Here is a 15,411-nt window from a genome sequence, read left to right as displayed (position 1 = left end):
CCTATCAGAACATCATAGAGCTTCATATTTCCACTAAGAATCATCATGAGCTTCCAAAACATAATTAATATCATCCAAAACACTCTCAAACACTTCCATTAACAACCATACATCACTCTAAATCCATCAAAAAGCAATCATTCAGACCTAAAAAATAACAAAAATCAGTAAAAAATTCAGTCTTTTTTCACTCTCAATATATCCCCACACTTAGAAAGAAAGCGCCATCATGACCTAAGGAAAAGAATAATATAAGTTCACTAAAGAGCTTAATTTTGATCTTCTGTAGTGTCTTCAATAATCACTCCACCACGACCCCAACTTATCACTTGTATCTGATAGAAAAGAATACTACTAAAGGAAAACTTCGTTATTCATTAACAAATCTGATAAACAATAAAAAGTATAACAAATTTGTAAAGGATATAAGAGGTTCTTCAACTTTCCATCGTACGCTTGCCATCCACCATCAGCATCAATAGTTGAAAAGAGAGCTCTCGAACAAATTATTTAACCAGTACGAACTCATCACATACAAATTATTACAACACACACACAAACACAACCATCTGAATGGCACCTCCAAAAGATCTCTCATTAAGAAGCACAGAATATACATCCAGGGGTATCAATGAAGATGATCCCTCTCGAAGGCTTGATGATTTTGAAAGCAATCTAGGGATAAAGACTCATCTACAAAATATTTTGGAGGATTCTGAAAGAACTGAAGGCAACACATCCGTTCTAGCAAAACAAGGTATCTGCTAGGTAAACAAAGGGCATGAAAATATAGGACATCCAACTGTTGGGAATCAATGTTCACATTGACATTCATACAAAGCTTTGGAATGGCCTTTTGATCATTATGGGAATGCCTATGCATATATGCTAAGTACCAAGAAAAATGGGCTGTCAATCTCACTGAAGGATCTAGAGATTGTGAATATTGTTGAGAAAAATGGAGGTAATTTTGGTATGTTTGACTAGCAGTTGTCCAGTCCCCTGGAATTAATGGCCAATTAATCTGTGGTCCCGTGAGAGAATCAGTTAAGCTCCATCCTCTTCTTCTCGGAATTTGCTGATCAAATCCTTCGTACCCACTAACCAACTGAGGGGGTTGAGAAATAGAAGTGAGAGGAGATGGAAGTGGAATAAGTAAAAGAGGATGAAGAGATGGGTAGGCAAAATCATAAAATGAGGAGTGAGCTAAAGAAGAAGTGGCTGAAAATTTAAGCGAATCAGTTAGGAAAGGTGTCAACTGATAAGCAGGGAAAGTAGAAGGTATATGGATAGATGGAGAAGGGCATGGCAGAGAAGGGGAAAAGACACGATCTTCAATGAAAGAACAATAGGTAAAGATTGGAATTTGAGGAAAACCCTGAGGTTGGAAAAGGAGAGGTAAGATAGCTGCTGAGTTGGATTGATAAAGGAAAAAATAAGCATCATAGTGATGGGGTCATTTGTTGGTAGTACAATAAGCTAGGAACAGAGGGACCTAAAACAGATCATCGATGGTAGGCATCAAAGAAGGATGAATCAAATGGATGGTTCTTGGAAAGATAAGCTAGGAGATCCACCCTCAGTTGGTTAGTACTCTGCACATAAGTAGAAGTTGTATTCTGGCATTGGTTCAGGACTACAGAATCAATCATTGAATGCCATAAAGTGTCAGGGCAAGTAGCTACTTTAGAAGAATAGCACTAGAACATGTCATCTATCCTCAACTCCAAATGATTGACATATAAGGCAGCTTGTAAGACCACATTCCCCACATATACCAAGCCAGATCTACATCATCTGAAATTAACAGATCACCTCGTAGATACATATAAGACAGCAACATGGTATCCGTCGTCACATCAAAGGCCATACGGACAACTTCTGTCAACAAATCAGAAGACCGAGCTCCACTCCAACCATCCTCTGGAAGAGGGAGATCCATCGTTGAGAGCTTAATATAGAAGGCTAACTTCTGCAACTGATAGTGGACAAAAAAAGAATGGTCCGAAGGAACATACTCCTAAAAGTGCTCAAATGTAGACCATAATAAATCCATCCTGGATTGCAATCTTTTCACTTTATCTTGAAACAACGGACATAATGTGGCCTGTCTCTGGAGGACTGCCAAGTCCTACTGAGATATAGAAGGAATCATAGGAACACTGGGGCTTGGAGGAATGGACCGTGACTGCGCCAGTTGGTCCTACAACTGCTTAATCTGGGAAGCTTGGGATTCCAATGTATTGTGAGCAGTCTGTAAAGATGACAATTTTGTATCTAAAAGAGTCTTAAACTCTTAAGCTTCTTTGGACATTTGCTCTTTCTCTTCCAAAACTCTAGTGACCTCTGACTGAGCATTTGCGAGCTGAATTTTCAAAGAAGATATTTCTTCTCTCTGGGTCTCAATCATTTGTGTCTGCTGCTCCATCTACTTAAACAGATCGGCAAGAGTGTCTTTAGCAGAGGCTAACTCTGTGGTTGCCTTATGCATCTGGTCTTTGGATTGCATCAATTCTTCATAGAAGGAAGCATATAACTATTGAACACAAGCTGTCACTGAGAGTTCAATAGAACTCTGGATGTCGTTACAAAGGAAAGGAATGGTATTCGCTAACACTAAACTATTCAGCGAAGGAACTGATATTTCCAAAGAACCCTCTCGATGTGTCCTGAATAAATTATTGCATGTGAGGTAGGCAGGGAGGTCACTTCCAGAGGTAGCACAAACTATTACTGAAGGAATGATTGGGAAAATTTGCTTTGCCACACAATTCAAGCGCTTTCGCTGAATGACCAATGGAGGAGGGGAATCAAGATCCTCTATGTCAATGGATTTTGAATTTTCTGAAGGTGGAGGGGGAGATACTTGATCAGATGGAGGAGGGGGAAGCACACCCTTCTTAAGGCGTGAATATGTCAAGAAAGCATATAAATATGAACCAAAGGTTACATTGATAACATTCCCTCTGGTCACTTTGACAAAATGTTGGTCCATCTTCGTAAGAAGGTAAGTACTCCAGTCAATGGCAACCCCTTTTAACACCATCTTGGAAGCTATGAAGAGCTCCTTGGATAAATAGTGAGATGGTGTTTTGGCAGGCATAAACCTGTCGTCTTGGAGAAATTGGTAGACTAGCTTCTAAAGAGGATTACTGATCATTGAAAAAGACACTCTTGAAGTGTTAATCACCTTCTTGACATCAAGGACCTCTTTGGTCTGCTTCTTCAGCTTGAGAATCTTGTCATTTGAGAATAACTGTCTCGCTGTAACAAAGGGTTCTCCTTTGTAGGGAAGAGACAAAGCCTTTCCTAATCCTCTAGGTATCAAGACCATGGAAGTACCACGAACCAAGCCCGATTTATTACTGTATGACGCAAGAAACTCATCACAAAGGACTGGATCGTCTGGAATCAAAGGGAGTGAAGCAGCCACAAAAGATGCAAGGCCAACTTTCGCGATAGGCTCAAAAGTCAGTAGGGAAGAATAATTCCTACTGAAGAGGAGAAGCTTGAGGCGCCATTCAGATGGAATACACACACCACAAACACAGAAAATCACAGAGAATGCCTATAAAACAACAAAATAGCTATAAAAAAGAAATCGATCAAAAGAAGCACATACAGACGTAACTAACCAATTGAGCACCCCAAACAATCCACATCCTAGAAAAATTCGGCATGACTCCTACACATATGCGACCGAAAGCTTCATGCTATACAATAAGCAGGCACCCAAGACCCCGTATTAGGCAAAAAAGAGAAAACTACAAACCGCATCCGTAATCGTATCACACAATCAAACCATAATACCTCAAAAACCTAATTAGGACATAATCAGAACTTTGATAAACAATATCAGCTTAAAGAACTGTACGTGCCCATTCCACGAAGCGTATTTATGAAAAAGGAGAAAAAGTGCAGTGAGGGGAATGATTTTAGTGAAGGGTTCATTTTAATAAATTATTAACAATGATTGAAATTTTATTAGGTTATAAACCTTAATAAGAAAATTGCGGTTCATTTTTAAATTGTTAGTTACAATTTATTAATGTGAAACGGTGCTTTTAATGAAACTCGGACTGTGATCCTTAGACTCATGTCTCTAAATGCATATTCGTTGATTAAAATTTAATGTGTCTGAAGCGCTCTTCTTTTTCAACGTGTGCATTTTTATGACGATTGGTTCATTTTTATTAAAAATTAAAGTACCTCTGAAATGCACGTAGCGCATGCAAAGTGAATGCGGGTTGATTTAAAGTTATTAGAAAAATGTGTGTTTAGTGCGAGCGCACGTGAAAAAGTGGGTGAATAAAGTTTATTTTAACAATTAACTGCGGTTAAGGGAGGATAAAAAATAAATAAAGCACGAAAAATAGATACTTGGTAGGGGTGTGTATGCAAGAGACTGAGGGCGCACTGAGTAGTCCCAAATGCAAGGAATCCAATAAAAAAAGCAAAAACCACTAATTGGAAAAAATAAACATTGGGTTTAGGTGATGTTGATTAATGTTGGGTGAAATTGTTATTATTATTATTATTATTTTAAATTATAATTTAGGTATGTTTATATTTTATATTTTATGTTTTTTTATTTTTTTAATATTTTAGGTATAATTTTTATTTTAAAATATTCCAAAAGAAATCAAATAAATTAAGGATTTTTTGTGATTTTTTTGAATTTAATTTTGATTTTTTAGAAATTTTAATAATTTTTTCTCAATTTTTAGTGAATTTTAAAAGGATTTTAAATATTGTTAAAATTTTTACAATTAATTATTTATATTATAATCAATAAGATCAACCAAAAAATTACCCAATTTAGCAAGGAAAATTTCATTAATTTTTTTAATTTTTTAATTGAATTTTTATGAATTTTTTAATGTTTTTAAGTGGTTTTAGGTATTTTTCTCGGGTTTGTGGAAAATCAAAAGAGATACCCGAGCTGTGTGTGAACAGCTGTGTGTGCTTGGGGACGGCACACACCATCGCACGGAGAAGATCAAATGCGCTTCCTCGTGTGTGAACACCCACTGGCCATGCCCTTTCGCACAGGCACACTTGGACAGCCGAGCTGCGTGGGGAGAGTGGGGGAAGAGTGGAGAAGGGGCAAGAAAGGGGGCTAAAATGGGGGGAAACGGGGGTTAGTGGAGGTTAGTGAATTAAGTGAATAAGTTAGGTTAGGTTGATTAAGTTAGTTAGGTTAGGTTAGTAACTTAAGTTAATGAGGTGAATTAGGGTAAGTAAATGAAGTAAGGTAAGTAGGTTAATGAAATTAATTAAGTAAATTAAGTAGGGTTATTAGGTTAATGAAATTAAGTAAGTAAATTAACAAAGAAACTAACCTGGAGAGGCGGCGGGGCGGCAGAGGAAGGAGAGGAGGAAGGGAGACTACGACAGCGGTGGCGGCGTGGAGGCGCAGGTGAGGCGGAGAGGCGTAGAGGAGGAAGAAGAGAGGGAGCGCGATGAGATGTGTGGAGGGAGAGGGAGCACGGCGAGGAGGAGGAAGCAGGCGGCGTGGAGGCGCTGGGCCGAGGGGAGGAGGATAAGGGGGGAGTGCGCCGGCGGGGCTGTGTGGAAGAGAGTGAGAGAGGCGGCGGCGTCACGGAGGAGACAAGGGAAGAGGATGTGTGCAGGAGGAGGGAGGGGAGGAGGCAGAGAGGAGGCCGTTGTGGGGGAGGGAGTGGAGGAGGCGCGTGGGGAAGCCGTCGTAGGGGAGGGAGTCGAAGGAGGAGGGAAGGAACATTCGGAGGAGGGAGTCGTGGGGTAGGAGACATGGCTGAGGGGAGGGAGATCGGCGCGTGGGGGAGGAAGGAGGCAACCGAATCGACAGGTAAGTTGTTTTTTTTTTTCTTTGTCTTTGTCTTTTTTTGTTTTTTTTTAGTGTTGTTAATTAAGAAAAGTGGTGGGATATGTGTGTGTGTGTGTTTTTTTGTTAGTATTTTTTTTTGGGTTTGCCTATTGTTGTTAGGATCAGTGTTTGTTTTTGTTTGCTTGTTGTTTTTTGTGTTTGTTGTTTTTTTTTTTGGGTTTTTGTTTTTGTTTTTATTTTTACCTTTTTTGGTTGGTTGTTAATTTTGATGTTTTTAATTAATTGTGTGTTTTTAGTTTGGGTGTAGTTTTTGTTTTTCCATTAAAAAGGGAGCGCACCCTCGGCTCGCGCGTATGCATGGGACGGAAGCAAAAAAATTTGCATCGGCAGGATCAGACGGGGCGGGGACGGCGACATGCGAGGCACAGAGGCCATGGGGGCGTCCTAAGGCGCTGAAAACCAAAAACAGGCGCGTTCATGCGCGACATGAGAGGCGCGGCCACACGGCGAGAGGAAGAAAAAGAAACTCAAACCATACATCGGATAAAAAAACCGTAAAAAGGAAAAGTGTGCTGGGAGAAAAGGGGAAGATGATTGAAAAATGCAACACAGGTTCCGGGGCAAAATCAGGGTGCTCACATGGAAAAAATACGAAAAACAGCTCCAAAAATACATTCGAGGATTAATATGGAAAAATCCGCTCGCCAGAACGCAAGGCGGAAAGAAGGAAAAATGTGCAAAATAATGTGTCCAACAAGCCTATCATGGCAAAACACAGTTCCGATTGAGATAGAATGCATTTACATGGAAAAAACCCCAAAAACGGACCCGAAAATAGACTCAAAAATTAATATGGAATGATCTAGGCACCGGAATAGAGGACAATAAAAATGAAAAATGTTCGGAAGAAGTAAATTTACAGGACTGCACATCAAAACTCACTGCTGGTGGAGTGAAGAGGGGTTCACATGCAAAAAATACAAAAAAGACATCTGAAAATACATGGAAAAATTAATAACTAAAAATCCGGCAGTCGGAAGAGGGGGGAGGAAAAAGAAAAAAGTGGGGGAAAGTCTGGCGTGACACGACTATTAAATTGAACGGGACGTCCGGTGCAAATAGGGCATGTGCACATAGAAAAAATGTGGAAAGTATGTACGAAAAGGTCCCAAAAACCCGCAAAAATTAATAGCGGACCAACCGTGCATCAGAATGATACGGAGTAAAAAGAAAAAATGTCAGGAGGAAGATGAAGGACAAGGCTGTCATGTCAGATGATTTTTCGGAAACAAGAAAGGGGCGTTCACATGGAAAACCGTCTAATTTACAAGAGATGCTTCAAAAATTAATAACTTTAGAACCGTCTATTGGAACAGGGGTTGCTAAAAAGAAAAAATGGTCAGTTCAAAGGGATGAACATGGCGATAAGGGTGGATGGGGATTCTAGTGAACGTAGGATGCATTCACATGTAAAACGTCAAACCAAGGAAGAAAGGGAAAGAGGGAAGGAACGATCCCAAGGGAGAGGGGAAAGTGGAAGGGTTGGTGGGTAAGGGACCCCATCAGGGTAAAATGAAGTCATGGCATAGATGCATGAGCATAGCAGGGTATATGCATGGGGGTATGCAACATAGATGCGCAGGGATGTGTCCCACACTTAAAACCTTAACAAGAAGGGTAAATCGAACACCAAGGACCTAGTACCACACATCAGACTGACCACAAACGTTCCCACACTTAAAATATGACCGTAACTGCGAAACAGAAGGTGTAGGGTTAGAAAAACTTGGCCCATATTGTCGAGGAGTAATGCCGTCTATCGAGGTTGCGTCTTGTGTCGTTGTTGGCTGCAGGAGATACCAAGGTGTCTTCACAGCACACGTCCTTCGTGGCAGGGACCACGCGGCAGCACCCAGGGAGGTAGTTGGTTGAAGGAATCGCAAAAAATTCGTCAATGACGATGAATATTGCACTCAACTCACGATCACTCAAATGGAATGAAAGAATAGTCACTCGTCCCATTACTAACATCACTCAAGTGAATATTGATGGAAACCTAGGTCTCACACCCAGTCTAGGAATCAACAACAAGAGGGTGGCGCAGAGGGAGTATGCTAGGGTGCACAATTGATGGTGCATTAGTGCGTCCAACCCGTCTGGCATAGGTGCAAGCAGGAAGGCTAGGGAGCCTTGCAGTGCAGTGTACAGAACAGAGTGATGTATCATGTGATGATAGCAGAGACCCATTCCGTGGGTGCATAGGGAAACGAAAACGTACCTGACTCCAATGGTCGTAACGTCCCTCAATTCGCCCCTCTTAATAATTGATTGAAGAAACACCGGTCACACTCAATCCACCCTCTGTCTCACGCTCTGTTGAAAGATACAGAGGGTAGCCCATTCCTGAAACCCATTAATGTAATCCTCACTATCACTTGTGCAGAGGTTGTATGCCTTGTGCGCATTTGATGGTGCAATTGTGCATCCCGCCCTATGCCAACATAGAGTGCAAGAAGGAAGGCTAGGGAGCCTTATGGTGCAGTGCATAGGAACCAATCATGCGTTGTGCATTGAGAGGCCCATCCCGTGCATGCAACACTCCATTCACACATCTCACCTCTCATTTGATTTGAAGGGAAAAGCTGGTCACTCACCCCACCCTCTGTCTCACTCGCTGATAGATACAGAGGGGAGCCCATACTCACGTCCCCATCTTGTTAGGATGAAAGCTCACATCACTCAAGGGGTTGGTGATAAAGATCATGTCAGATGTTATTGTCATCAGGATATTGAAGATGAGGCATACCCAGGGAGGCAGCCAACAAGTTTCGTACTTCAATGATTTGTAAGAAAGATCATCTGTTAAGAAGGACAGACGGACTGATATTGCAGAGACAACGTGCTAAGGGAGGTGGCTTCAAATTACTTGCTGGAAAGATGTGGTTGATGAGTCAGCTATCCTGAACTGCAGGGCGTTACCACCTTTTCCACAGTCAGCTTCCCACCCAGGCGTGTTTCCACCTTTTCTTGGAACGAGGCCTGTTATGACAGGGAATTTCTTCCTTTTCTTCCATAACAGTATTGTCTATTTTTTTTTCTCGTTTTTTTTTCCGTTAATAAAGAGAATGGTAGAAATACCATGTGTCAGGACCAACCTCACCACTGTTGTTGGATCAGACGAGAAGAGAACAAGGTCGGGTTGAGAGGTATCTATGAGGGGCTAGCAGAATGAGACCGCCTCATGAGGAGAATCATAAGGGCTATCAAAAGCACAAAGAGAATGATAGTGAGATGCCCAAAAGGGAGAGGATAGGTTGACTGTGATTGTCAAGATCCCCATGGAGGGAAGTACTTCTTCAGACAATAGCCATTGATCAGGAAAGGATCATTAGAGGCATCAACGGTCTGCACCTGAACAGAGCCATTAGGATTGATAGCAAGTACCTTGTATGGGCCCATCCATCGTTGTTGAAGCTTGCCAGGAAACTTACCAAATCTCAAATCATAGACTAGGACAAGATCACCTTCTTTGAACTCCTTGTGCTTGATGAAACTGTCATGATAGGCCTTGCGTTGCGCTTGAGTGGTTTCCATACACTATAGGTCCATCCGCCGTATCTCATGCAAGCATTTCAAGTGTAGGAGGCGGCATTGCAGTGACTCATCATCTTCCAAGTGTTCTTTAACTGCCACTCGCAAAGAGGGCAATTTTAGTTCAATAGAAAAGACCGCTTCTGTACCATACACTAGCTAGAAAGGGGTCTGTCCTGTAGCTGCCTTATGGGAGTATGCCCAGAGGGCCTTTGTAAGTTGATTGTCCCAGTCGTGACGATGTGCGGCAATCGTTCTTATCAGGATTAAGCAAAGGATGTGATTGGTGACTTCAACTTGGCCGTTGGCTCTGGGGTAGTAAGGAGTGGACTTGCGATGGCGGATCTTATACAGCTCCGTCAGCTCCTCCATGATTTTGTTAAGGAAATGAGTACCTCTGTCACTTACTAGCTCGAGGGGACTACCAAAACGGGTGATAATATTTTCGTACATGAACAGAGCTACGCTATTACCATCGTCCCGCTTCAGGGCTTTAGCTTCACACCACTTTGTGATATAATTTGTACATACTAAGATGTATCTGTTCTGCTTCCGTCTGGTGGGTGGATCAATGGGACCCACAAAATCAATCCCCCACTTCTCGAATGGCCTTAGGGAAAGAATAGGTTGTAGTGGCAAGGCACTTGTTTTGGTGGGTTTCCCCATTTGCTGACAAGCATTACATCTCTTACAGTAGTCATATGCATCCTTGTGGAGGGTCGGCCACCAATATCTTGTTAACAGAGCCTTCCTGGCGGTCACTTCTCCTGCGAAGCGTCCACCACATGGTTAGTCATGGCATGCTTTCAATACTATGCCGATTTTATCCCCTACAACACATCTTCGCAATACTTCATCTTTGCCTCTCTTGTACAGTGCACCGCCTAGCAAGGTGTAGGGGGCTGATTCTAAAAGAAGCTTCTTCTTCTCACGGATTCAGATGCTAGGAGGATACTGTTGAGTTGCCAGAAGGTTGGCCATGTCTGCATACCAGAGAGTAACTGTTTCAACTAGAAACAAGGAAGTATCAGGAAGGTCTAGGTCATCCTGTTCCTTTTCTGCAGTTTGAGGGATCCGTGATAGATGATCGGCTAGGACATGGGAACGAACAGGCTTAATGACCACTTCAAAATCGAACTCCTGGAATAGGAGCAACCATCTCATCAATCACCCTTTAACATCTCCTTTGTTCATCAGGAAGAACAAGGCTTCGTGATCCACATAGAACTTGAAATGCGTTGACAGTAGATAGTGTCTAAACTTCTCTAGTGCAAACATCATTTCCAAACACTCAAGCTCTGTCACTGTATAATTCCGTTCCCTATCAGTGATCTTTTGACTTGCATAATAAATTGGTTGATCTAATTTAGAGAGGTCCTTTTGACATAGAATAACACCTAGCCCTTTGACTGATGCATTTGTGTGCACATGAAACTCCTTCATCCAGTCAGGAGACTGCAAGATAGGTGCTTGGATAAGGCACTGTTTTAGGGTATTAAAGGCTTCTTCACAGTCATCAGTCCAAAGGAAATCCGCATCTTTCCTTAGAAGCTTGTGTAGAGGGCCTGTCTTGGTTGCAAAATGTGCAATAAATCTTTTGTAGTAGCCCACATAGCCAAGAAATCCTCTCAATTACTTGAGGTTTGTTGGTGCTATCAAGGTGACAATCTTCTCAATCTTCGCCGGGTCTGTTGCAATCCCTTGTGCAGAGACAATATGGCCCAAAAGAACTCTTGATGAGACGCCAAAGACACATTTGTCGGGATTGAGAGAAATCCCATACTCTCGGCATCTGTCAAAACATTGCTCTAAGTATCCCTAGTGCTCCTCACGGATTAAACTATAGACACAAAAGTCATCAAAATACACCTCAATGAAATTATAAAAATGATTCTGGAACGACTTCAAGAAGCTTCAATAATTCAACCTTCACCAGAGTAGAACAATTAGGATTCATACGCCTTTGTCTTTGCCTTACAAGTTTGGCATTGGGCTGTAGGTCAATGTGATGTTGGCATACTGTGGGATCAATCCCCTTTAGGTCTTTGTACGACCAAGCAAACACGTCTAAGTTCTCCTTTAATAGATCTCACAGGACCATTAGTTCTTCTTCTGGAAGATTGAGATCCACTTTCAGGTGGCGTTCGGTACCATCGGTATCCAAGAATGTCACTTGTATTTCACCTTCCACTTTGCGGATAAATATCCCACGGATTGCTTCTGGATAGAGGTCTGGCTCTTTCAAGGAAGTAGTATCCTCGTCTGATGTTCCACTAGAACCAGTGTCCTCCTTTTGAAGAGATAACTCATTTGTCTGTTGAGATTGCTAGAAGGGTATCAGAGCTTTGTTTGCTTCTGTGTGAGTGGCGATTTCTTCTGGACTTAGGGATTCATCTTCAGAGGATATGTCTAGGAATATCACATAACATGGATCTTCTAGAAGCCGAGGCTTTGATAGCTCTGGCTTCTGTTGGCAAGGGGCATCATCATCATCTTTTCTCTGGACTGAACGATCAGGGCGACATGAGCTACTGGTGAACTTAATTTTTATGCATTTGATCCATTGCTTATGCAGATTTTGCATACTTTGTGGTCAATTGGCCAACCCAAATGGAACCATGGTCATTCCATCCAACACCCTGAGATCTTCGACCTCTGAGGTCTCCGTAGGGCCTTGAAAAAGATCATCCACTATCAGAGGATATTCTTCAACTGCACTTTTATAAACTGCTTTATTTTCTTCCTCATCATTTTTATCCTCTTCCTTTGGAGGCTCTATCTCTGCTTCTGTAGAGGCTCTGTGTGTCTCCGCGATGCCATGTAATAGGGAGAACAATATATCCATACTTCTATTTCACTGTCATAGGTAATTTCAGAAGTCAATTCTAGTTAAGGCAGGAGGTATTCTCCCATGGACAAGGACTTTGCTTCCCTTGGGAGTTGGCTTATAGTGCCCATTGTTAGGGACAGTGCCTCTGTTTTCTTGGAAAATATATATTTAACAACCTCTTCATCCCCTGATGTACCATCTGTTACTTCATTGGAGGAGTCAATTATGACTTCAATGGATGTGGATTCATTGCCTTTTTGCAATCCATACAATTTCAACACCACTTGTTGGGTCCTCTGCCTAGGGTTAGGGTTCCTTTGAATCAGTTCGTCCTGGCTCTCGCTTCAAAAAGCCAAGGTCTTCCCAACAACAGAGGGTATGAGGTCCCATAAGAATTTGGTTTGACCACCAAATATATTAGCCAATAGTCTCTCCCTGCAAGGGTTTGTTTAACGTATGGGAGGATGCCCAATGGTTTAATTCTGCTTTGGTCTGCCAATCTGATAAGCCATTGTGTAGGTTGAATTCCTTGCAACCCTAAGTCCTTCATTGTCACATCTGTCATTATGTTTACTGATGAGCCTCCATCAATCAATGCATCTGAAACAAAGCATCCTTCTATCCATACACTAATCTCTAGGGTTCCAGGATCTAGAAAGACGTTAGCCACATTTACTTCCTTTACAGGCTCCGGGGCGTTATTGGTCTTGGTCACTGTTGAAGGAACAATCCTTAGTCTATGTCTTCTTGTCAAGATGCATTTGAATTTCTCTTGGCAGCTGGGAGACATCATTAGTAACTTCCGGAAGGTTAGATTTGGTTTATAGGTGTCTAGGTCTTTTACCAAGTCATAATCTTTGATAGGATCCACAGGCTTCTCCAGCCTGTTGGGGAATGGGGCTACACCCATTTTCATCTTTTCTTTTTCTTCTAACAAGGGCAGCATCGGCACTTCTTCTGTTTCTAGAGGTGCTTCTGCATCATCTATCTCCTGGACCTCTGGTCTTGTTTCTGGGACTATCTCTGTGACTCTCTATGGCACTGCAGTGCTTTGTATTGTACTGTTATGTCCTGTACTGCTATGTTCCTCTGTTGGCAGGTTGAACTTCACAATCTTAGCAGGAGAATTATTTTCATTCTGAACAACTGGTTCCTTCTTCTTCGTACGCATGATAGCGGCAACTTTCAATTCTACCAAATTGGAGGCAGGCTCTTGTGCCTTCTGTTGGCTATCAATGGTATTGACCTTTATAGGGGCTGGACTTGGATAGTCCTTTGCAGTGTGGCCTTCTCCTTTGCATCGGTTGCATAAGGGCTTCTCCTTTGCAGTGTGGCCTTCTTCTTTGTATCGGCTGCATAAGGGCTTGTAATCCACAGATCGTCTAGGGTTTGGACAATTCAGGGAGATATGGCCCTTTTCTCCACACCTATAGCATTCCACCTCTGATCTCTGACCACAGCCAAACTGTCGTCCTTTGTAACTTTGAGAGGGAAACCTCCTTGGACCGAAATTAGGACCAAATTCCCTAGGCTTTGGTCCAATATCTTATGTTGTCATTTTGAATTCTAGCAAGTTGAATCTTGCATTTTCATCCTTTTGTCTTCGTTCATGCATCTCTTTCAGAGAGCAAATATCCTTTGTATGGTTCTTCCGTAAACAGTAGGAACAGAAGGCTCCAGGAATGGTTAGTTTTTGAGTATATTCAGTGGCTAAATGTCCCGCTTGATGACGCTTTTCGCACCATGTATTAGAGCGTATCACGTCTCTTCCAGCTCCCGTAGGGGTGGATATATTGGCAATATTCACCTTCAGCGTCTGTCTCTTCAGGATGGATTCCATTCGGGAGACATAAGCTTCTACTCTTTCTCTAGAGGACTAACTTAGGTTCATGAACTCCTCTCGCATCCGTTCTTCAAAACCTGCACACCTGAATTTAGTGAGGAAAGCCAACTTTAGGTCGTCCCAAGTACCAAAAGTTTCTGTTGCTTGTCTCTCATACCATTGAAACGCCGCGTCCTTGTAAGTGGCGGGGAATATTGCTAACCAATGCTCAGGGGTTTTGGCATTGTTAGCCACACATGCTACCATAAACTCTGCTACATGAAGATCAGGGGCTTCATTGTACTCTCCCTTAAAAACTAGCAATGGGACTACATTTGCTGGCCTGTCACTCATCAATATTTCCAGGACGAATCTGACTAAGAAGGGGACCTTGAGTCACCATGAGTACTTCTGTAAAGAGTGCTTTTAGGGTGTCAAAGGAAGCTTTTGTTGTGAGCTCGTACTCAGCTTTGATTTTTGTATTCTCTCTTCTCATGTACCTTTGAACTCGTTCTAACACTTGCCTCTTGATCGCGTCATTCATTAGGGGCTTGGCTCCAACCAGTTGTTCAGTACTCAACAGAATAGAATCAGAGAGGGGCTTCAGTCTCTGGGGGATTCTCTGGCCAACATCTCTTTTACTTCCTTCTTTTCAACATATCTGAATTTGGCTTTCAAACCACTACAGAGGGGGAGATATTCCATTCTGAAAGTATCAAAGCTCATTCTTCTTAGGATCGTTGTTGTGCCAACATTATAATAATGCCAGCTTCTAATGGTTTCAACAGTGTATGTTGTGAAAAACACTCTTTCTACCAACTTCTAGTGGGTTGCTAATTGGACAAACAGAAGATTGTCAATGCACTAAGCATCCCATGTATCTTGCTATTGCGCATCCACGAACAAGTCCCAACTCTTTTCCTTCTTGTTTTCATGAACCTCCACAGACCATGACTCTTGAAGCTTCTTCACGATCTCCCACTTGATGATGTTTGGAAACTTCTCAATGAATACAAAATTTCCATGGATAGTCATTCTCTCTATTTCTGCTCTTCAGTTTGTTCCCAAACAATTTGCCACCAAGATGCAAGTTTCTACTGCCTCAACAAGAAGAGAAAATAGTCCACCGCATAAAGCTTGCATCATGATGGTAATATGTTTCTGCCATTGTGGGATGAACTTCTTGTGGAAAGTGGCTTTGATAATAAGAATCTCCAACTCTTCAGTGGAAGAAGGAACTTTGCAAACATCCATTGAATTCTCCTCTTCTTGGCAATGCTACTTCCTTCATTTTCAACCTCCTTCTGATGCTTGTTGATGGCAAGTTTCCCCGGCTACGCACCAAAAACATAGAGCCCT

General features: G+C 42.1%; 1 protein-coding gene across 1 annotated transcript; it reads right to left on the bottom strand.

Annotated features, from left to right (window-relative positions):
- Nucleotides 1–210: 210 nt before the first annotated feature.
- Nucleotides 211–15,077, bottom strand: LOC148039590 (uncharacterized). Its single transcript, XM_087661704.1, has 3 exons — nucleotides 15,030–15,077; nucleotides 5,742–5,855; nucleotides 211–234 (listed from the first exon to the last, which is right to left on the bottom strand). Exons 1-3 carry the CDS (start codon nucleotides 15,075–15,077, stop codon nucleotides 211–213), a joined length of 186 nt encoding a protein of 61 aa, XP_087517830.1.
- Nucleotides 15,078–15,411: the final 334 nt, after the last annotated feature.

This window comes from Lygodium microphyllum, chromosome 2 (assembly GCF_053477565.2).
Source record: "Lygodium microphyllum isolate KBCC chromosome 2, Lygodium_microphyllum_v1.1.10, whole genome shotgun sequence".
Taxonomy (NCBI): domain Eukaryota; kingdom Viridiplantae; phylum Streptophyta; class Polypodiopsida; order Schizaeales; family Lygodiaceae; genus Lygodium; species Lygodium microphyllum.
This window is presented reverse-complemented; position numbering and strand designations above follow the sequence as displayed.